The 23,601-nt window shown below is 38.4% G+C and overlaps 1 protein-coding gene across 5 annotated transcripts in view; it reads right to left on the bottom strand.

Annotated features, from left to right (window-relative positions):
* Window positions 1-23,601, bottom strand: part of RALYL (RALY RNA binding protein like) — a 403,949-nt gene that overhangs the window by 27,302 nt on the left and 353,046 nt on the right. For 3 of the 5 annotated variants that reach the window (XM_049823314.1, XM_049823286.1, XM_049823307.1), the window contains 3 exons: window positions 11,845-11,892; window positions 7,982-8,145; window positions 7,396-7,476 (listed from right to left, as the gene is read on the bottom strand). In XM_049823314.1, the coding sequence (XP_049679271.1) occupies window positions 7,396-7,476; window positions 7,982-8,145; window positions 11,845-11,892 (293 nt within the window). The remainder of the gene's footprint in view (window positions 1-7,395; window positions 7,477-7,981; window positions 8,146-11,844; window positions 11,893-23,601) is intronic. The other 2 variants (XM_049823321.1, XM_049823295.1) reach the window with 1 other exon arrangement.

Below are 23,601 nucleotides of genomic sequence, written 5' to 3'. Positions count from 1 at the left end.
AATAGGTGTTAAGTATTATTGCTTCAAAAGCTTTCAGTTCTGGTAATTTCTTGTACTTTTTCCAGCTATGGATAACATATGAAAATATTTCTTTTTATGAGCACATCCAGGCACGTGGAGGCAATGCCTATAAATTAAGATCTGAATTTTCCAAATCTTTGTCGCATTGCATTACTCTTCAATTATGTTCATTATTGCACTCCCATTGTCTGACGTAAGAAGGACTAATGGCTTTGGAGGTGTTTTGGCTTCAGAAGAAACAGCACTGCAGAGCTCATGAATGACCTCATTATTATGGCATTATCAGGACATGTTTTTATGCTCAGAAGATAGTCCAAACAAATCCACTTGCCCTGTCTATGCTAGGATATAATGTTGAAAAGTCCAAGGATCCCTGTGCTAGCATGGGAGAAAAAAGCCATTTATAAAGGTCAGGAGTAGGTAACACAGCTATACAACTCTTGTAGGAAGAAATGGACCATCACCTTCAACTGTGAGGGACTGGCAATGGAAGAGCACTGAGCAATATTACTCATCCATCCTTATTGTTGCTGGAGGAGGATGTGCATTGACTTTGGTGTGTGTGTCCAGAGCAATGGGAGGGCCCTTAGTGAGTCTGGGAAAAGGGATGTTCTGCCATGGAGAAGGACATGTTCCCTCTCTGTCCAGAGGGTCTCCTGGCTGCATCTGGCCATATCAGTCCCATTCATTGACTCTTGGGCATGTATCTCATCATGGTGTCTCATGGGTATTTTTTATTGGACTGTCAGAATTTGATGATGAAGTGTGCAGGCAAACTACTGCCTGCTTCAGTGGCAGTAAATGAGTATGTGTGTGCTTCAAAATCAGCCTTATTGCAAACTTGGAGCACATTCACTGAGGTTGAAACAAAGGCTTTTTATAGTAGGGTTTGGGTCATACGCATTATAGTTATAACAAGTCAGCTAAAGGCAGTAGGTTGCTATATTCAGTAATGAACTTGTTTAATCATGTGCTCATATTTAGAAATTGTATATCTCACACTATCATAGGCTGAAACCTCTGATCTCATATTGAATGAATGGTAGGACTTAGAAAACAAAACTTGAAAGTAACCTTTGTGCTGGACCGTTATATCCTATACAGTATTTGTTGGAATTATTCTGTATATTTATAGAGCAATGTCTTAAAATGTTCTTAGAGAAATAACGGGTCACTGTCCAATCCCCCAGATCTGTAACAAAATGTTAAGATTCTGACAACTGTATATTTAGAAGGTTACTGCTTCCCCAGGGGCAATTGCTGGTCCATGCTGGAATAGCAAGGTGGTGCAGATTCCAGGGTGAAATAGTTTGAGTCTGTGCAATGAGGAATGCTAAGTGTTTGCAGCAACCTGCTATGAAGCCAGCTGGCAACATATCCTGTGCAGCCAAGCTGTTGTGTTAGAGGTTCTCCCTTGACTGGCAAACTGCAGGCTTGCCAAGGCTAAAAGGTCAAACGTCAGAAGTGACACTGCAAGGACCTAATGGTATTTGTTCCCAGTCTAAAAAACAAAGCAGAAAACATTTGCACTTCTGAGTTTGGTAAGGAAACAGGCCACTTACATAGGGCCACTGTTCAACTTAGGTCAAACCTTCTGCTTCACAGGGTCTTCCCTGTGGTGTCGCAGTGAGAAACCAGTTTGGGAAGAAGACTGCACCAGGGGGAACACAGAAAAAACAGTGAGGATTCAATAACAAAGAAGGATGCTGTAAATGACTGAGGAGCTTTATTGCTACCTTGCAAAATTCCCCCATGCCAAAACTGTTTCCTCAAACTTTGGTCACTGAATCTGCAACTTATCATTCACATTTAATGAGGTGATTTCATCATACAATCAATCACTTCAAGTTAACACTAAAAAAGACTGAAAGAAAAAAAGGGAAAGATTTTCAACAAAACTGCACAAGATCCAAATTTCCACCCTGTTTCCAACATTGTGATGGTGTAACTATTTGAGTTGCTTATTGTCTTAATTTGTATGGAATTGTACAAATCTTCAAAATCATTCTCGTAGAGAAATTTCACTCTCAGTTATATTGTACTGGATATTTCTGTAGTAAGCAGCAATTACTGAAGACAAATTATGAAGTGTCCTGATAGACAACAAGCTATGAGCCAGCAATACACCCTTGTGACAAAGAAGGCCATCAACATCCTGGGCTGCATTAGGAGGAGTGTTGCCAGCAGGTTCAGGGAGGTGATCCTTCCCCTTGTCACGGTTTAGCCCAGCCAGCAACTAAGCACCATGCAGCCAGCTGCTTGCTCACCCCCCCCCCCCCCCCCCCCCCAAGATGAAGGAAAGAGAATTGGAAGGGTAAAAGTGAGAAAACTCATGGGATGAGATAAGAACAGTTTAATAATTTAATAATAATAATAATAATAATTATTATTATTATTAAAATATAATGTAAAGGAAAATAACAAAGAGAGACAAATAAACCCCAGGAAAGACAAGTGATGTGAATGAAAACAATTGCTCACCACCAACCAACCAGTGCCCAGCCAGTCCCCGAGGAGCAGCCCCCAGCCAACCTTCCCCCTAGTTTATTGCTGAGCATGACGTCATGTGGTCTGGAACATCCCTTTGGTCAGCTGGGCTCAGCTGTCCCAGCTGCGTCTCCTCCCAACTTTTTGTGCACCGCCAGCCTACTCGCTGGCAGGGCAGCATGAAAAACAGAGAAGGCCTTGATGCTGTGTAAGCACCTCTCAGCAATAGCTAAAACATCCCTGAAGTATCAGCACTGTTTCCAGCAAAAATCCAAAGCATAGCTCCATACTAGCCACTATGAAGAAAATTAACTCTATCCCAGCCAAAACCTTCACACCCCTCTACTCAGCACTTGTGAAGCCACATCTGGAGTACTGTGTCCAGTTCTGGGCTCCCCAGTACAAGAGGGAATGAAGAAGACAAAACCAGGTTCTTCTCAGTAGTGCCCACTAACACGTCAAAGACCATTGGCACAAATTAAAGCATGTGAAATTCCATCTAAACACAAGAAAAACCTTTTTTTTTTTTTTTTTTCTCTTCCTGTGAGGATGGTCAAACACTTGTACAGGTGGTCCAGAGAGGCTGTGGAGTCTCCATCCTTGGAGGTTTTCAAAAGCCATCTGGATACAGTCTTGGGAAACTTGCTGGAGGTGACCTTGCTTGAGCAGGGCAGTTGGACCAGATGAGCTCCAGAGGTGAGGTCCTCTCCAACCTCAACCATTCTGTGATTCTGTAGTGTAGAGCTTGAGAAGAACTTTAGGCTTTTTAAGCACAGTGTTGTGACAATGTCAAAATGTGAGACTCTAAATACTGTACTTCAGGTGTCCTGCTCTGAGTATATAAATTCTCTCTTAAACTGTCATGGATTTTTTTTTTTTTTTTAAATTGAGCTTGGGCAAGAAATAAAGCAGTTGATAAACATGAAACCAGAGCTGCATGTGTCCAAAATATCTGTTCATCTGCTTTTGAGTAACAGAATAGGAAAATAAAGTAGCTTACTGCTTTTTTTTTTCCTATTAGCAGATAAGCAAAGGCCAGCAGGTGACAGAAGTGCATGTATTGAAAGGGAAAGAAATTACTAATGAAATTCCTCAAGCACTGGCAGCAAAATGGCTAAAGTTCTTCAACAACTTTGATGCAAAAAAGTAAATAAACAGGTGAAATTTGCTGATGACATGAAGTTGGAAGGTATCATCTATTCAGAGTGAACTGGAATGGAAGAAGGATCCAGGTGACTTTAAGGAACGCTACATTAGAAAAAAGATGAAATGTAATTGCACTGCAAAATAAGTCCTGCATTTGATTGACTAACAGCAGAACTCCTACTCTTAACATTGAAGATCATCAGTGGAAAAAGACAGTGACAGAATTATCCTTGGGTGTAGTTGTAATCTGAGGTTGACAATAGGCTATCACTTTAATGCAGCCATGAGAAAGAAAATGCAGTGCTAGGATGTGTCAAATGATGTATTGCTAAAGATGGGAAAGTACAATGCCGTTCGTTGTACAGGGACCTGGTGAGACCTCATCTGGAATAGTGTGTACAGGTTGAGCCACGGAATTCTAGCAGGTATGTGGGGAGAAGGGCCATGAAGATTACCATAAGAATGGAAAGCCTGTAGTGTGAACAGAAGAGTTTTGCTTGTTTGCCTGAGGCAAAAGAAGGTATAAGGAAATAAAACTTTTAAGCTAAGACAGTGTTGGCACAGCAAACAGATAGGAACAAATGAGAAACAAATTTAAGCTGGAAATTAGAAGAAACAGACAGAAAAACCCCAAACCCTAACTAGCTTTAAGATGGAGTTTAAGGGATTAGGTGATGCAGCTACTTGCAACAGTAAGGAATTAGTTTCAGTGACGCTTTCCAGCCCTCTGCCAGGAATACAAGGGCCTTCCAGAATGCACCTTTCATTGAAGCATCTAGCACCAAAGGAGATGAACTGCATCCAGCTCAAAACAAGAGATTTAAAATTGAGGTCAATCACATTTTTAGAAATGAAAATGCTGCTATTGAATTACAGCTATATTTGTGAAACAATTTTTGCCATAACTACAAACTGATTCATCCACAAAGCCTGATTCAGATTTCTTTGGAAAGAAATGTCATGTGTTTTATCTAAGCCCTTCATGTTTAATATAAAATATTTTATCATATTGTATTATTTAGATTTCACTGAAAAATGGGTTAGCTGGTGAAGCTAAATATAAATGATGAGTCGAAATGAATTAATTTAAAGGCATAATTCAGTACATATTGCAACATCTTAAGTGTCTACTCCTTAATCTCAAGCACACAGGGTATAAAAAATGTGTTTAGTGCTTTCCTCTTGTTTTCAAATGTACTCATCAATGAGCAAGGCATTTTTGGTATTATGTTTTTTATAACACCTTTGCTGTGTACTACAACAAACCTCTGGATTGCTGGTTTTCAGAAGTGAGTCTCTCTAATCCTGGTAATTTCACTGAGGGGTCCCCTGTGTTCTGACCTTTAATACTACATGTATGCGTTCATTTTCTGCATCCAGTCCGTGTGGAGAACAGCTATGAGAATAGTTACGCCCATGAGATTTCTACTTGAATCTGAAAAGTCTGTTAGGGGATGTGATCTCACGAGAGTTTTGCTATTTGCTAGAGGTGAAATCTTTCAAGTATAGGCAATACTCTTTTGACATAGTTAATTCTGAACCTGCAAGTAAGCTGTTTTATAGTCTTGAATTCATTAAAATCCAAAATAGCTTCCTTCCCACAAGCTATATGTCTCCTTATTGAAGAGATCCTTTATTTAACTAGCAATAAATTGCAATTAGAATCAACAGTTCATTACTTCAAGGAGTTCAAATTAGCAGTGTAGAGTGAGGGGCAACAAAATATTAAATTGCTTCATCTGCCAATACAATGTGATCAACTGTTCCAAGAAAATGGCAAAAGAAGCCAGAAAACACATATTCTCTACGTTCCAACTTGAAGCCCCTAAGGGAATGGCTCAGTTATTTCTCTGATAAACGTCTTGCAATAAGCTGATTACATCCCTGTCCAAGTCAACAAAATCATGTTTCTACCTTTATGATTTGTCTGTTGGACTTGACAAAAAGGGAAGCAATTCTATAGGGAAATCAAGCATGAAAGTCTGTATACTGTGTGTCTGACTCCTTTTAAAGGTGTGCTGCATGCAGAAAGAATATTTTCTGCAATTTATTCCAGCACGATAAATAGGCTCTGCAGTTGTGTTCCAATTGCCATTCTAAAGAACTGAGGGTGGAAACCCAACGGGGGGCAAAATGTCAGCCCATGTTTATAGTGATGCATCTTGCAGCTCTCCCTTCAGTGTTAAAGAGCTGGATCCAAAGATGATCTTGTCACCTGGAGCTCTAGGACTGACATTTTTAGAATTCACATTGCACCTGAATACATTGAAGGATACTTTCACCAGGGCATAACACTGTCTGTTAGGATCTCTACACTCCTGATTGCACTTCCATTAAATAATTTACAGGTTCTGCAACATTTGCCATGTTATGCAGACAGTGTTTTGGAGGTCTTATAGCAAGTGGCTATGGGTACTCAGGCTAGGGTTGAATCCTATAATCTACGTTATGCATTACTTAAGTCCTGACACAGTACTACAACATTTTCTGAAATGCAGAATAAATAATAAAGCAAATTTGCTGATTATTCTGAGGAACAGATATCTTTATGTTAATGTAATATGCTCTGTCCCATTCACTACAATGAAAATCCAGATTTCTGGGTGAGAGATTTTCTTGACCTCTATTGGGATATACTAAGGTCCTCAGCTCTCTAGAAGAATTTTGGAGTTATTCTTGCTCTGGACAATTAGAAATATATATAAAAAACCTTACCTGAACGTAGTTCATCTTCTCAAGGCAAAGTGAGTACCAAAGACCATACTTATTAGACCATGCTTTAGGACAATTAGTAAATTGAACGCACTGATACTACTAACTTTTCATATGGATAAGACAACAGTAAAGGATGAACAAAGGCGATCTAGAGAGTGAATCTGTAAGTGTATATACTTACTAAAGCTTTGATTCACTGTGTGAAAACCCAAAGACTCAAGGGCTGGAAAAGACTTGCAAAATAATTTAAATTCTAAGTCTACTAAAGTGAAGATCTTGAGCTGTATGCTTTCTTTTAAATTAATATATGGAATCATAATTCATTACTTAAAGTATTGAGGAAAGACAAAAAGTAGCTATGGATTAGTTCAGGAAGTGTGTGAAAATGTCTAGACTCATGTACATCCTCCAGAGAACAAAGGAAGTATTGCTACTCCCAGACATCCTCATAAGGTGTAAGTGAGATCCATAATGTGACACCTAAATTTAGATGTCCTCCTGTGCACTAGGTATCAAAGCTCCGATTATTGGAAATGGACATTTAGACAATTCATTCACTGGAGACTTGTGTGTGATTCAATTGTACAGTCAGCAGAGCCTTTCTTAGAACATCATCCTTTCCAAGGAATGGCTTGAGCTCCTTGCTCCTGAGTGTACAACGTTATCTTTAGCTCTGTTTATCACATTTCCATTCTTTCAGTTACAGGCATGTTTATTACGTGTTTTCTGTCAAGGTGTCTCATAACATCAGTTCATAGAATAGGATGAAGAATGGATCCTAGTGGGCTCACTAGAGGTCCATCTTTGTTAGAAGCTAGCGTGTGAGATTTGGATATGTTATTCAAGCAGTCTATATCATTGACTCATGTCAATGCTATAATTAACGCCTCTTGCAGTAAGATGTACTGTTGGTGGATTTACTTATTTCGTGGTTGTGTGTAAGACAGCTTGATGCTCTGCTGGCCAGTCTGGTACTGCAAATATCTTACTGAAGTCCCTTCATTCTTTCTAATATCTGATCCCTACCTGATCTTTCTCTTCCTCTTCCAGTGACGCTTCCAAGGACAGTATCACTCCACATAAGGGGCAGGGGAAGACAGGTGGGTGCTGAAAGATGCATGAAGAGGAAGATGAAGTTCTCAGGACATACTATGGTGCGGGGAGCTTGGTGAGCATGGAGAAGGAAATGCCTATTGTGCATCAGCTCTTCTAAGGCCAACTCACTAAAGAAGGGTTGAATAACCCCAAGTTGCTAATCCTGTTTTGGACTCCCTTTAGAATAGGCAAAGACACTTAGCCTCTTTTCACCCTCAAAGGATTCTGGCAAAAAAAGCACACACATCCCAACCTCCCCCAGTCCCTCCAGCCCACCTCCCACCAGGTCACATATAATCCTCAAGTCTCAACAGAAATCAGTATGCCTCTAACAAGATTATTAGCTTTGCTTTATTAGCAGGTGTTCACAAGACCTCATGGTTCATAAGCAATCAAGATGATAGGAGATTTGAGGCTAGGAAATGACTGCAACAGAGCTATGTAGTGGAAGCTGTCTGCTTGCAGAAATTACTAGGATCATTGTTTCAATAACATCCAACTGATATGAGCAACTCACATTTGGATCCTGAGGAAGAAGCCCCACTTGAGGTGGATCGTGATGCTCCTTTCATGGAGAAAACGCCTTTGCCTCTGCGAGTTGTTGTTACAGCCACACGAGGACGCTTCAGTGGAATCACTGCACGGGGTGGTGGGGGGACACGGCCATGGTAATCAAACAACCTAGAAAAGATTAAGTCAGCTGGACTCCATAAAACCTTCTGTGATTTCTTGTCATGGAAGCCCTGTCAACTAAATTTTCATGTTATCTTTGAGAAAATTACCCTTTGAAACCATTATCACTTTATATCACAGTCAAATTAGATTTCAAGGACCTATGCACATTAAGTGCCATATTCAGATTTCAGTCACAGACCAGTGCATAGTTCAGTTTTTTGTGTAATTTAAATGAGGGATGCGTTATGGGACTCTCTTATTTGCAATATGGAAAATCCATAACCTGTTTTCCACAGGTCCACATCATTTCACTGCACACAACTAACAGCAGTACATTTTGTTGTGGTGACATTTCAGTTCCTTTATTACATGCATGGCTTAAAGTCTAGTTTTCTATCTGCTATTCTTAAGGATAGAAAAAGAAATACAGTGAGGGACCTGTATGTCCTTCTGGATGCATAGGAAACAGGTCCCAGCATATGTTCTTTTTACTGAAGAATGAACTGATGTAGAATCACTAAAATACCCAGGCATGCTTAATAAAAAAAAGGTTTTGTTCAAACCAAACCCACTGTAGCAAGTAGATATTCAGAGAATTACCACTACAGTCAATAAAAGATACTCTACAACCAAAACACTCCTAAAAACAATGCTGTTGACAGCAGCTAAACAACCTGTGTAGAAGAAAATAAAGGCAGTAGAAAAAGTGATCAAAGCTACAGATACATTTAGAACACAAAAGCTGTGGGCTCTGAATATGACAGGTCAGGAGAAATAAGTTCAGAAAATTAATTCCAATTCAGAGACTGAAGCAGAGGGACAAGCAACATTCTCACAAAATATTCCTGAGTTTCTTTCAAATGATACTTGCAACTAGTAATTATGGAAATTTATAACTGCATGTTTAATTTTGACAATTCTGACTACTGTCACCCAGCTGGGCAGATAGATACACATTCGAAAACAGACACACAAGAAACAGTAATTCACTCACCACAGTGTCTAATAGTATGCTGAACAGGAAGCAGAATCAAACTTAAGTCTTCTAGCCTTTTTTCTGGCAAGTAAACACCTAATGCTTGAATCTCAGGATCCTTACTGTTGCCTGTACCATAATACTAGAGACAATATAACCCGCTCCCTCCTTTTCCATAGCTGCCTACAAAATGTGTCACAGAGATCCTGTCACCCCCACTGAACTTGAACTCCACAGCCTTCAACATTCTTACTGAATAAACAGTTTCTAGCCATTGTGGGCATAACTAAATTGTGTATGAAGATGAACAGTAAAACATTTTTGGGGCTTTTAACAGAAATATTATTGTTTGTTGTCACTCATCATTTATCATATTGGATGATCTGTAGGTTGGTCACAATCTCCCATTTGATATTACTGGAACAAAAAGTTTCAGAAGAACTGTAAGCTATCATGCAAAAGATCATTACACAATTACTCCTTCAAAGGTGATTTTTTTCCTAGCTTCCAATAGTTCATGTTAAGATAATGTAGTGAAACGCAAAACTATGCTTCCTTTTTGAAATATATAAAAGGACTGTTATCTAATATTACTATTCTTACTTTTATTTCTGAAATTATGTGAAGCTTTTGGGCTTGGTATTTTGTTGCGCCAAGTTCTACATATTTCAATGATATGCTTTCTTTTAAAAAATGCTTCCTTTTATCAGTTTTGAAGTACCCTGCCTCTTTTTCTTGTGCTTGTAATACGAGAAATGATAAACAGAAATGCTCAGTTCTAAAGCAATTCTTTGCCCCCAGAATCAGTAATGTGTGTACAACAGTGCCTTTTCTTTCACCCACCCTTCTACATTGTGCAGTCTTGATTTTGTCAATCTGTCTTCATACAGATTGTATTTTACAGCACTAACCATTCTTGCCACCCTTTTCTGACCCCACCACTGCTTTAATCAAGTTAAGATAGGTGTATTCTCCCTTCAAGGAGGTTGGAAAATTAATGAATATTAGAAAACAAGACCTATGGTTTGGGATAAACCACAGAAATTCAGAAAGTTCAGAAGTTCAGAAATTCAATGTGATTCTATGACTATATTTCTTAATTTATATTTCCTATAGGCATGGTGATAGTACATCAAACTCTCCATGGGATTTTATTTTTCTTGCCTACTATATAGGGCTTTTCATCTTCCATGTCCATTCACTTCGATCTAACAGAGACCCTTAACCTTCTAAGGTTTTTATTGTCAACAGATCAGCATGTCCAGTCTTGTGAGGCCAACCTCATGTTTGTTTTTTCTACCATAAAAGTTCTACTGTCTTAATCCTGGAAGATTTAGAAATCAGAAAATTATACTATTGAATAGATTTATGGACACATTTCACTGTCAGTGGTTCTCCATTATAAGACAGTCACCGAGACAGACACCAAGTTCCACAGAAACAACCTTTAATGTCCCAAAAGTATTTCTCTTGTTGTGGAAATGTAACCATTATAGTTGATCATTTTTTGCTACCCATAATATACAGAATTGGGGAAAAAACTAAAGACACATAACTTCAATATTCAGGTGGCATAGATCAGAAACAGTACTCTGTTTAAAAACATACAACTCACACTGATGAAATTTGGAGCAGTAACCTTGGGGAAAGTAAACACAAGCCTGTGGAAGTTAACTTTTTACTGGACATGAGCTGCTCCTACTGTCAAGGCTGCACTGAGCAGGATTAAACTGCATTGATGGCTTTTACTCTGTATGTTTATAGCTCCCTCCAAAGTGAGCATAGTCTTTTACATGCAAAAACAAAAGTAGTGTCTCAAATTGAATCAATGACAGGAAAAAAACAAAACCAAAACCCATTGTTTCTACATTTTCCTACATTGTTCCTAAGCAGAAAGGTGTATAGCACATCATAACTTAACTTCAGGGTGTAACCTGCTGCACTGCTATTGTCCATTCCTTTACATAAAAGAGATCTCAGATTAGAAGAGGTTGGTGGAGCAATACTTTGTTCTCCTCTGACTCACTTGGTCTATGCTAAACCAGGCTGCTCTAATGCAGAAACAAAGCACTGCTGGATCATGAGCTGGTTATACATGGTCATTCACGTTAACCCTGTGTTGTGGTGATCCTGCTACATCTAAAATGAATAAATTCCCACAATGCTGAGCTAGGCTGTGTGTATGTATTCAAGGCACAAGCCTCCAATTGCTCAGATATCCATGCTTCTTTTCCTCCTATAGAAACACACATGCTGTTCAACTTGTGGTTTTGCTTCCCCCAAGGTCCTTCTAGACTTCTAAATGTTCTTGGAAGACACATTTTTCAGGAGACATTCTATATCTTTTCATACACATGAATGAAAAGACAATGACATGAGTATCATACTGAAGAATTTTACAGCTGCTATATGTTCCAGTGGAAGTAAGCCTGGAAGAACTCCGTGGGAAGAAACACTGAGCAATTAAACTACCATTAAACTGTTCAGCACAGAAAATGCCCCAAAAGCTCTTAGAGAAGGATAAGACCAAAAGAGCTGTTTAATGAGCATACATTTGGTAGTGGTAATCTTCTCTGTAATATATTCAAATAGTTTTCTGATACACAATAGAAATAATAAAGTGAATAATATGTAAAATCAGAACAGACCTGTCTAACCAAAAGACATGATTACGTTACAAACAAACAGTAGAAATGGTGTAGGATGTGCAAAAATATAACCACACATACCGATTGTAGAAATCATCTCTGTAGTAATCATAATCAAAGACATAACCACTGTGGAAAAACACAGAAAAACAAGAATGAACTGGCTTATAGAAAAATACACATTGATTAAATCTGTTGTGGTAATATTGGCTTACTCTCACATTCCAAGCCCTTCTTCAAAGTCCTTCCACTTCTTTTCCACAACCATACACTGTACATCATATCTGTCAATCCTGTTATCAGCTATCACTGTAGTATGTTTGGAAATGTGAAAGTTTAGGGCATGCAGAACAGTGTAAACAGTTGACAGCACATATAGAAAGGATTTAACACAGCATGACAGCTCTGTAATTAGAAGATCATTATAGTGTAATTCTCTGAGTGATCAAATGAAGTGAGCACTCTAATACTGAAGCCCTCTTCTTTGCTGGACTAATATAGCATAATCAGTGGACTAGGAAGACTGTTAAATACGTGAAAGATTGGTAAATGTGTGAGTAGGGGAGCAGAGATAAGACAATGAATTTGATTTATGAGAAACATGAAAAAAGTTGGACTGTTAGTGTTCTTTCATCATAAAGAGAAAAGGAAAAATATTAGGAAAATGAATGATGCAAGCAATAGTGTTACAGAGATGCCTTTCCTCTCAGGTTCAGAGGGGAATATACATACCAATCTGGGAAAAGACAGGCACCATCAAGGGAAACAAATATAGGTAGGAAATTGCAAAGGTCTAGGGGAAAACTATTTTTGAATTGTCAATTGCAGAGTCAATCCTAGATTGATCTTCCTAGTTTTTCATTCCATTAGTGACTTTCTACCTTTATGGTGAAGAAATAGCAATGAAGTCTATTTATCTCACACATCCAAAAAAATGGAACCAAGGAGCTAATAAATGGTCTGCACAGAAAAGTCACAAGGGATTTGTTCTCTGCCTGATGAAGGACTAGTAACACAAACCCCAAGTTTTTCACCTGCCTGAGAAGGTCAATTGTGAATAGTAAAGTATGAGAGGCATGAAGACAGTATCACAAAAAAGGAGAAGCTTTAAATAAGAAAGCAGAAAGGCAGAAAGGAGAGAGTTAGAAAGGACAAAGAACAGAAGAAAACATTCACTGAAAATAAAGGGGGATGAATGATGGTAGCTACATATTAATGAAGTTTGTCTTCGCTGGGAATGGACTTGTGGATAATTTCTGCTCTTGAACATTGAGCAAAATGTCTTCAGGTTTTTTTAGTGCATAATTTGAAGAATTGCTCAAGAATTCTGAGTTCTTTGGGTTTGTTTTTCTTCATCACATAATGCCTCTTTCCCCTTTTCTTCCCCTTCCTATGTTTCAGAGGTTGACCACTTAAAAGAGGGAAAAAATAGAGCTGGCAGGCTTAAATTACCTCAGTAATCATTTCATCCCAGCGTTCTGATTTTGAAAGCTTGCAATTTCCCTTGTCTGCAATGGGCAAAAGCATCCATCAAAGGAACAGGAGGTCAGGGGACAGTTTCCACCTCTGCCACAGCTGCCTCGGATGCAAGTGCCCCAGTGCAAGTGATAGGATAGGTTGTACTATCTACCCATGTAATACTGGACCAGCAGAGAAGATCATGAGACTCACCAGGTGAGAAAGCCGACTGTAGTCCTGTTGGTAACTCATTTGAGAAAAGAAAGCCCTATATGCCTTTTATGTGAAGTGCTTATTAAATAAAACAGCCCCGAGAGACTAGAACCCAGCAGCAGGTAAGCTGTGTGTAGCAGAGGAAGCAAAATAACATTAAGTAATATTACTTAGACCTTGTATAGTGATCATATTTCTGTATCTTACCTTAACACAAAACTAGCAAAATTTTCCCTGAACTATGTGACAGCTCTTATTTTGTCTTTCATTCTGTACCAGTCTACATTGAACTAAGAGGTAGCAGGTAGCAAAGCTATTATTTTATTTACAGCTTTTCACAGTTTGCCAGTGGTTTTAGTTAGCTGAATGATTAATAGCTGCAGTAAGCCCATACTTAATATTCAATCTGTGCTTTTAAGAAGAACATAACAGATAATTTGAAGAAAAAAAGATTAAATTTAAAAGGCCTGTCACATGAAACCTTTCACCTGGAGTGACATTAATTTAATTTGCATAAAGACCAGATAAATTCAGTTTTTCAAGGTTGAAGACCATGAAGCTGATGAAGAATAATTCACTTTACACCAGCTAGAGTAAGGCTGAAGGACAGCTATATTTTTCCGTGGCAACTCAAGTCTGGCCCATAGGACAAAATAAGGACTGCTGACCCTTCACTGGGCTTTCAACATGTGGAACTTACTTTTAACATACAAATGCCATGACAGAGACAGCTCAGAGCCATCCCTGGGAATGGTGGCACTGATGAGGCACAGGAGGGACAGAGATCTCAGGCAGAGATCTGAGCGTGCTAGTGAAAAAAGTCAGTAGGTTTGAGAGTGGGTCGAGTGGTTGGGAAAGGCTCACAGGTTTCTCAGATGAGGGTAGTCACAGGCAGTGAAGGTTTTGGGTGGGGAAAATGCAGGAAAGGGTTTCTGGTGTGACAACTGATTGTTTTTCTCCTTCCCTACCTTCTGCTCTCACTCTGCCACTGTACTACTGAGTAGATCCTGTGACACAGCATTCTTCATGCAGAATATTTTTATATTGTTGAAAAATGTGGCTTATTAATTTTTTTATTATTTTTTTTAATTTAGTGTAACATCTTGGATAATACTTCTCTTTTAAGAGAAGCAGTTTTGCACATCAGTCAGCCCCTAAGAATTTCATTCTTTTGCTCTGTTCCCTGTTCAGGTAACTTCTGTCTTGAAACTGAACTTAGTTCTTCATGTTCCTTCAGCTTTGCAGATGACAGTTTTAACCCACATGGTCTAATGCTTATCTGGGGGACCAGAGCAGGAAAAAGTAGAAGCACATTTTGGAGTCTTGTTATCACGTGGCAGTGTAATCTATGAATTCTTGTAAATTTTCATGTGTTGCTTATACTACCTTTTAAAAATGTTTCATTACTTCAGAAGCATCTTATACTCTCAGCATGTCTTTAATTTTCACCTGGAGAAACCCCAGCAGTTTTCATATAGTGTTTTACAGCTGAAGCTATCTAAACAACTCTGCTACAGCTGTTGCCTCTAACCTTAAAGTTAAGGTGCTTTGCATTTTTTCATGTTTTAGTTCAGTAGCATCCATTGCTACCAAGGTAAGAGATAACTGCTGGTATTCTGTGTGTTTCATGACAGTCAGTCTCTGAAACGGGCAGACACATGGCTTTGGCTGCAGCAAATGTAATCCAATTTGTCATTCTCATCCCTCTCTCTGGCAAAATGTTACTGAGCCTGTGGCTGGGATGAAAGATGCAAACATACTGTGGCTTCTAACAGTGCAACCTGCTAGCACAATTGACTAACGGGAGTTCATTTGGTTACATTTCTAGTCTGAGTTCATTGTAAATAAAGTCATCACAATTCAAGGGCATCCCTGTTAATTAAGTCCCATATCCCACAATATGGGTTCTGGGGACTCCAGCAGAAGGTAGGGAGGGAATCTCTGCTTTCCCCACAGATCATTTGGGATGTCTGCACTGACAAAAGGCATTTCTGTGTGGAAGTACCAGTCATATGTAGTGGGAAAGAACCAGTTCTGCACATACAGGGACTCCTTACTTGGGACCACTGGCAAAGATGTGGCAACAGCTACTTGACCCTCAAGGTAGGAATAGCACCCAGAGGTTCTAGAGGTCTATGGGCTGCTATGAGCTCTCAACAGAACAAGGGGCTCAATTCCTTTTTCCCTTTCCCATTACTTAGTCTCCTTGAAGAAAGCTGATGGGATTCCAGTGTTGGTCATGGAGGAAAGACATTTATCCTTCCATGCTATCTATTAAAATAACAGAAGAAGAATAGTACTGTAGGACCTTATCTGTAAGTGTTGACCCTTATGGAATAAGACAGGTAAAGGAGGGTGGGTTTAAAGCTTTGGGAAATCTTGATGTGGATCCTTCTTTATATCCATGATCTGGATCTCTTTTTCACTCTCTGAAATTCTACCTGATGCTGTGACAGCACAGGCAACACAGAGGCAACATGCAGTAGCTCCTGGGGTTAAGCGTCCTTCACTGTGAATGCTGAGTTAACAGCCCATGGATGCAAGACATCATGTGAGACCCTTAGAGGTCTGGGGTTTTATAAAGGCAGTTCCTACTCCTCTTGGTTGTGAAGGAGTTGTCCTGCATGTGTACTGAAAAGGCTACGAACCAATGACAATGAAATGAACCCAAAATGGGTGAGCTAAGAGGGGAAAAAAAAAGTCTTTTGTAAATCCCTTCTGTTTTTCCAGCTGATCTCACTTGGATTTTTTATTTTTCTTTTTTTTTTTTTTCCTTTTTTTTTTTTTTTAAGTTGAATGATGATGTTTCATTTGTAATAATATGTTGAAGAGATTATACTGCAAAAGCAACCAGTATGTCCATAGTTCACACTTATGCATGCCAAGGGACACACACAAGCTTTGGTCAGTGCTGCGGTATAAAACACGAAGCACAAAATTAGCACAGATAATCACTGGCACTGAGATCAAGGTGACTGCAGGGCTCTTAACCTCTTGAGAGTTATTCCTTAGCAACCCAACAACCTGTGTTACGGAGGCTGCAGGAATCACTCGCACAGTGTTGAATACCAAATACTCAGCAAGTTGGAAGCAGAGAAGGGTTTAAATGAGCCTGTGAACTGCTGGAGTCAGCGGTTTCCTAATGGCACTGTAAACAGGCAGATTACTTACCCACAAACATATGCCATGTCTGCAATATTAACAACAGAACTGTGTGCATGATGCTGCTATTAAAACAGAAGACAGTAAAAGGCACTGCAATGCTCACACTGAGGCAAAGAAAACTCATCAGTAAAGCGTCTTTCTGTTAAGCAAAAGTCATGGTTCCTTTTTCTGACCTGGTATCACCAAGACAATCTTGTACGAGCTGTCTCTTTTAGCTTCACTTCACCTAACACTATGCCTGCTTTAAATTGTGTATGCCTGAAGAATAAAGGATTCCCCAAAGACCATATTTTCAGAGTTATGATGCTGTACATATTCAAATTTCCTATGCAGATCAGCAGCAGCATGTGTGTCAATCAGGCAAATGCAAAGTTATAATTCTGCATCTTTGAAATAGACCTATGGATGTTATGTCTTTATCTGATGATATTGTATATTGAAAGTTTATTATTACAGTGTAATCTTTCTTGCGTTCTGTGTTCTATGCCCACAAAAGATTTTTATAAACTAATGATCACTTTCTGTTTTAATTTACTTAGCTCCAGACACTAGTGAGTGTAACTGACTTCAGTGGAGTTATTCTGACTTTAGAATAGTTAATGCAGAACAGAGCAGAAATAGCTTTTGTTATTTTCATGGCAACAAGAATTTCTGTCTTGCATGTGAGTCACCCTTAGCTAATATCTCTTTTTCTTTCCACAGGTACAAAGATGTATTTGTAAATCATAAATGTTGACAAACCAGGCATAATGTATCTTAATTCGATTGACAGTGCTATCACCATTTATACTGTCAATTGCTTCTCTGTTGTCAGGCCTGGATAAAAATATTAAATACAAAAGCAATATTCCTTCAATCAAACTCTTTTTAGGAGGCACATATCACCCTAATGGTTGAAACTAGTATTCCAGTCACTTGTAAAATCATTTCTCTTGTCATGTAAAAAGAGTGCTAGAAATTGTTCTTGTTGAGTACAAAAGAGAATCAGTCTAAACAGACGTGATGTTAAAAAAAGAGTGTGGGTGAGGGTAACTAGATGATTTAGAGATGGAAACATTCCCTGCTAGAAAATCAATCGGATGGCAATGACTTTCATGAGCTACTGAAAAAAAATGTTGGAGATTTCAGGCCACTTTTCAGTGGATGGTTACCTACATTCCCCAAAGACATGAATTACATTGGTGGGCTGTATCCTACCTTTACTTTAGAGATGATTTGGTTTTAGTTAAGGCTGAGAATGCTGGTAGAAGTGGAAGGACACTTCTGTTTTGCAGTTCAGGCTGTATATTCTGCAGAGAAAGAGAATATTCTCCAGAGCCTGCTTTTTGCTGACATACTTACTGTCAAAAGACAAATTTTGTCTGTGATTCCTTCAACTAATATAAACTTGGAGGTTTACAGCAAAAAAGAGGGATCTGGGAGAGGAAAAATAATTGCAGAAAGGTATTTTACATTCATTTCCATAGTGCAGTTATGAGGGCAAATAGGTATAATTAAAACCAAAAAATAACCACCAAAATCCCCAGCCACTTGTCCAAAAATGCCAAATGATTGAACATAACCTATTATTTGTATATTTCAATTACAAATAAATTTTCATAGTAATTTTGTAACCATAAGTTAATAAAAGTTTTATTCTAACTCTACATGTTCATTCAATTAATAAATGCAAGACAGATTTATTTTTTTCCCTGAGGTGGTGGAGAAGTATGGAGTCAAGTTTTAAAAAATACAGCAAGGAATGTAGTACTGCTCATGGAGAAATTTTTTCTGCAAAAGTGAAAAATTTTTGGCAAATCTAATGTGAAGAGGTACATTTTGCCCAAGCAAGACATGTATACATAAAATAGCTGACATACAGTACTCCATTTTCCATTAAAGTATCTTTCTGCAGGCACTAGGCAGAATTTATTTGCAGTATGATTAGGCTGTATTTTTCTTCTGTCTTCAGATACATCCCTTCTTTACCTTCATCTTCTCTCCCGAGAACTGTTTTCCCAATGAAAGGTATTTTGGGAAAACTGTTGAACTTACTCTCCAACCTGAATTTTAGGCAAAACTTGGGCAAATATTCAAAGTTGCATATAAACTATCAGGTAGTTAAGTCACTTAGACTCTTTCCTGTAGATGATTAGGCAAAGCTTGTGAAGCAGAGGATAGCAAAGACATCAGGATCAATATTCAGACTCTGGGGATCAGCTGGTCTGGGAGTTGTTTATGGCAGCCACACAGGCACAAATGATGCAGGGATTTCAAGGCAAAATTTAGCCCCAACAATTATTTGTACAGCTAAGTGCTAAGTATTAGAATTACTCGTAGTAAAAACTACTTACTGTGGCTGCAGGGACAGTCTATGCTTCACGCTATTAGCCTGATGCTTTTTAGAAACGTAATAGTAGCTTTTGTATGTAAAGAAACCTGAGTAAGTCTACTTAATGTCTCCCTGACCTTTCTCCTTCTGCTCTTAAACTATTTTTCTGTCATCGAAAGTAATCTCCAATTACTTATGTTTCCCATGAGAACATTGTATAGTAAGGTAATGAAAAAGTTTTCCAGTGGCCTAACCGTTTCCCAAGGTATCCCTTAATTGTATAGAGTGACTGGTAAATTCCTGTTGTCCATATGGTATTTTTTTTTCTTAGTACAAGAGTAATGAGTTCTGCCTCTTAAAAATGTGTTTTAAATTCAGTATATTCAAGGTACTACTGTCAAACCATACACATGTGATTGATTATCCAATTTATTAGTAATATTGTATACATTGCAGGAGTGTCATTTAACTTGGTTTGACAAGTACAGAAGACTGTCATTGACAGGTGGAAAAATAAGTGATGGGTTTAGGCTTTAAAGTGTTTCTACAGCATTTCACTGAACAGCAGATTGATAAATTTAAATCGCAGTGGTAGCACTGGAGCTGAAAGACTAACCACTTAAGATTACAAAAACAGAACTCTGAAAACTTTGTGTACTTTTCAGAGAAGCAGTCTTAGAAGCAATGAATAAAACAGAAAAGCACAGTTCACAAAAGGTTAATCAATTACAATGTGACAATGTCAGAATTTACGTAAAGAAAAAAAATTTCTAGAAAATTGCGACACATGCTTTCCTCTCCCCTTTTCAAACTGTCAGAAGGCTTCAATTAAATTTAATTCTGTTCTTATTTACACTAAGTTTAATGATGTAATTTAATTATTTTGGATGGAGCAACTCAAGGTTTAAACTAGCAAAATGGAGACATGAAAGAGACCATAACTGTCAGTGTCCTGAGTACAGCTTGTGAAGACAAGACGTACTGCTTGTTTTTCCAAGAGTGCGCTTTGCAAGTGAAGTTGCAATATAAATGGAAATACCAGATACTGTGAATCTAAGAAAGCGTTCTTGTACTCCTAACCCATTGTGCAATAATTTCCATGGTAAATGGATATGGGAAGTGCACCTGATACAAAGGAGATTCTTCTATAACTGAGCACAGGATTAGACTCAATTCCAGTCTGGTCAGAGATGAGTGGAAAGGGCAGTTGTGCATCACATGACCAGCTGTGTATCCTCTAGACCAGCGCTAACTATGCTGACCACCCTTCCCTTGGTTTCTGACAAATCTGTGCCTCCTAATACTTCAGCACTCTGAAAGGGCCCGTGTCCGTTCACTTTCTACATATACAGTGAAGGAAAGATTTCTTTTCTGTAAGGGAATAAAAAGTCACAAAACAAAGGAATTCCTAAAGTATCAGTGGAAAGACCTCTTGATTTACAGAAAGGTAGTCAATTTTCAGCACTCTGAACTACCTCACTGTAAATCCAGAATAAAGCTTGTTGAAATCAAGGGATCAGGCATATTATTTATCTTAGATGTGTATCTGGTTTTTTCCAATATATTCATTCTCATAAGAGAAAGGATTTTTGTCCCAGATGACTCACCTGAGTGTAGTATGTAGCAAAACAACCTGGTGGCTTGTCATGATATTGGTATTGTGGTTTCCCTATACAATTTTAGACAATATGGTAGAGCTACTGATTCCTTGTCATACAGATATGACGTGAGTATGAATCATCTAGCTGAAAATTTTCTACATATCTTTTCTAATTTGCAAAGAAGTACTGTTTGACCCTTACCAAAAGACCTTCTTCCCATTAGGAAACGCCCATACGGGTTTCTTTTGCCTGCTCTAGTGTCTCAGCTGACTTGCAAGGCTGGCCCCTTGTCCTCTGCAACTTGACTTAGGCACGGCATGCCTTGGAGGGAGCTTAGAAACATTTTCCTATCTGCAACGGGCAAGAGCTGAGGTTCTGTGCCTGTCTGTTTGAGGAATGTTTTTTTGCTTAGGGAGGGATCGTTCTCAAGTTTCCTCATATGGTTGTGCTCCTGCCTTCCTGGGCATGCAGGGAAGACAGTGCAGTCTAGGTACTCTCCTGCTTTACTCTGCCTGGTCCATTTCTTTATGGTTACCTTCTCACTCTGAGGGCTTACTCCACTCCCTGGTTCACTGTCAGGGCACCCATCAATATGGAGTATTAATCATTTCCTCTCTTCCTCATTCAAGATTTTTTGTGGAGCATATCCAATGTACAGTTTGATCAGGTTACATTTTTGGCTTCAGGTTTAACCTGTTTTTCCTAACCCTAAGCTCCTTAAAATATGGTAGTCATATTTGTAAATCACATGTTGTAACCTCTGTCAAACATTTTGGTAGCATAACAAACGTTAACTTAATCATCCACAGTCTGACTATTATATTTACACCCTCCCCCCCAAGTTTTGGGGAGTTCAGTATTTGTTTTATGTGATCTTCTCTTCACCTCCTCCCTTGCGCTCCCTGGATGTTACAGGACCTCTTCTGGAGACTCCTTCATATCACTGTATTAAGCTCCAAGGAAACGGTTGCACAGATTCACATTTTGACAGCTTCCTTGCAGCAGGTGGGCAAATTTCATTAGCTTATTGTTATTGTCTGTTAAGAACATAATACTAATATTTGTGCATAAGACACCACATTCAATGGCTATAACACTAGAATTGAGAATATTTTTTATCCTGCTTGGGGAGAATATTTACAAATGTTTCTTTAGTCTTATCAACCCTAGTAAAAATGATTCTGTGTATATTAAAAAGAAAATATTAACGCATTCAGACTCTCACTTAGAAAGACATTCATCACTCCTAAATAAAATATAGTAACCATCATGGTTTTTAGATAATGATCTGTATTTCCATCTTTTCTCTTTCATGCAGATTAATTTCATAATATTTTAGATATTAAGAAAATGACGGCACAAAAGAGGGTTCAGGGAGCTTTATGCTTCCGTTGCCATTGCCATTTTCTGTAACATGTGTCCCTAGATCATGTGGTCACATTCCCTGTCAGATTAGGGCTTTGCTTGCACTGGTATGCATCAGGGCTAGTAAATATTTATAGAAAGTTTCATTTCGAGTGTTTTATCACCGCAGGAAATGCACATTAGGAGTTAACAATACAGACACATCTTAGACTAAATTTGGTTTTATGTAGTCTATTGAATTAAGCTACCATAACAATTTAGTGCTGAGAATTGCCTCCAGCAACTTTTCCCAAACCACAAGACTCTGTGAAGGAATTAAAACTGTTAAGGTCTCTCTCTTTCTCTCCCCTCCTTCTCCCTCCCTTACCTTCTTGCTGATCTTCCCTCACACGATTTTTGCCTTCTCCCAGCAAAACTGCATTACCATTACTCACCCTTATACAACTTACATGACTGGAATGTTATTTTTCTGTGGATGCTCTACACAGCAAGACAGTTTTATAGCCTATAAAGTATCAGCCAGAACATGAAATACACCTAACTACTGACACCTAGACAAGGTCTGCTCAAAACCAAATTGTATTTGATTCCAGATTTAAAGTGTAATCATGAGTAATATGCATGTGTGTGTGTGTGTGTGTATGTGAATAAAAAGATTAGTTTTGTGAGGATACAAGGCCTTATTCAATACCTCTCAGGATCCTCCATCTCTTCTAAAGAAATGCGAACACTTTGGCATAATACTGCTATATAAACCACACTAACAACCTCCGGTTTTGCTTCACTAGCTTCACTGTCTCAGAAGATGTAGCTTCCATTTCTATCCCATATCCTCTTGTACACCAAAAAAGGATAAATCTGCAGGATGAATTACATTACTTGAGAAATGCTTCAGTTTTCCTCTTTTGTGTATTGATCCTAATTTCTGTGAAGGTGTTTGCTATTTTCAGGTAGTCAACAAATAGTTCACGGGAAAAATGCAGTCTGAAATTTGGTAATTTTTCATTTTGACTATTTGTTGTTCATAGGGTGCCTGGAAAGCTACCTGCAGTTTCTGTCCCTTGATTTAGGTGGCAAGAGAATAAACAAGGCCATACCTAGTAGGTACTTTTTGGCAAATAGTTGCTTCTGATAAAATTCCTAATTTGCTGGGACTTACAAGTACTTTGGTGGCTATCTGGGTGGTTATGAAAATGTTTGACAAAAGTAGCTAGCTACAGGATGATAGCTGATTCAGCCTCCCATTCTTTCCCCTGAGAGTAAGGGCTACAGGACCCACGTGTGAGAAAGTTCAGAAAGGTTGTTTTTTGTATAAAGCATTAGAAGCATCTGAAAAGAAAAAAAATAAAAATCAGTAACTATATTTATTGGAAATTGATTTATGCTTTTAAAATTAAACAAATGCTTTAGCATTAGCTACAGACTCACTACCATAGCAATATAAACTGTCAGTTGCTGGTCATGCATGACAGATCCACTCTGATATTTCTACTTCACATTTAAGGCACATACTCCAACTTTTAATTTAACTCTAATATGTGGCTGTGAAGAAATTCTTTTTATTGAACAAAACTGATCCTTACGTGAATTCAGAACCAAAGCTGAGGACTTTACAAATAAAAGTAATTAGAGCACAGTAATTAAACTGTTAGTAATAAAACTCTTAGCATACTATTGGCAAGACAGAATGTGACCTAATTACTATTTATTTTTGTGTACATCATC

Source organism: Accipiter gentilis, chromosome 2 (assembly GCF_929443795.1).
Source record: "Accipiter gentilis chromosome 2, bAccGen1.1, whole genome shotgun sequence".
NCBI lineage: Eukaryota > Metazoa > Chordata > Aves > Accipitriformes > Accipitridae > Astur > Astur gentilis.
The sequence above is the reverse complement of the archived record's forward strand: the minus strand, read 5'-3'. Positions and strand labels throughout refer to the sequence as shown.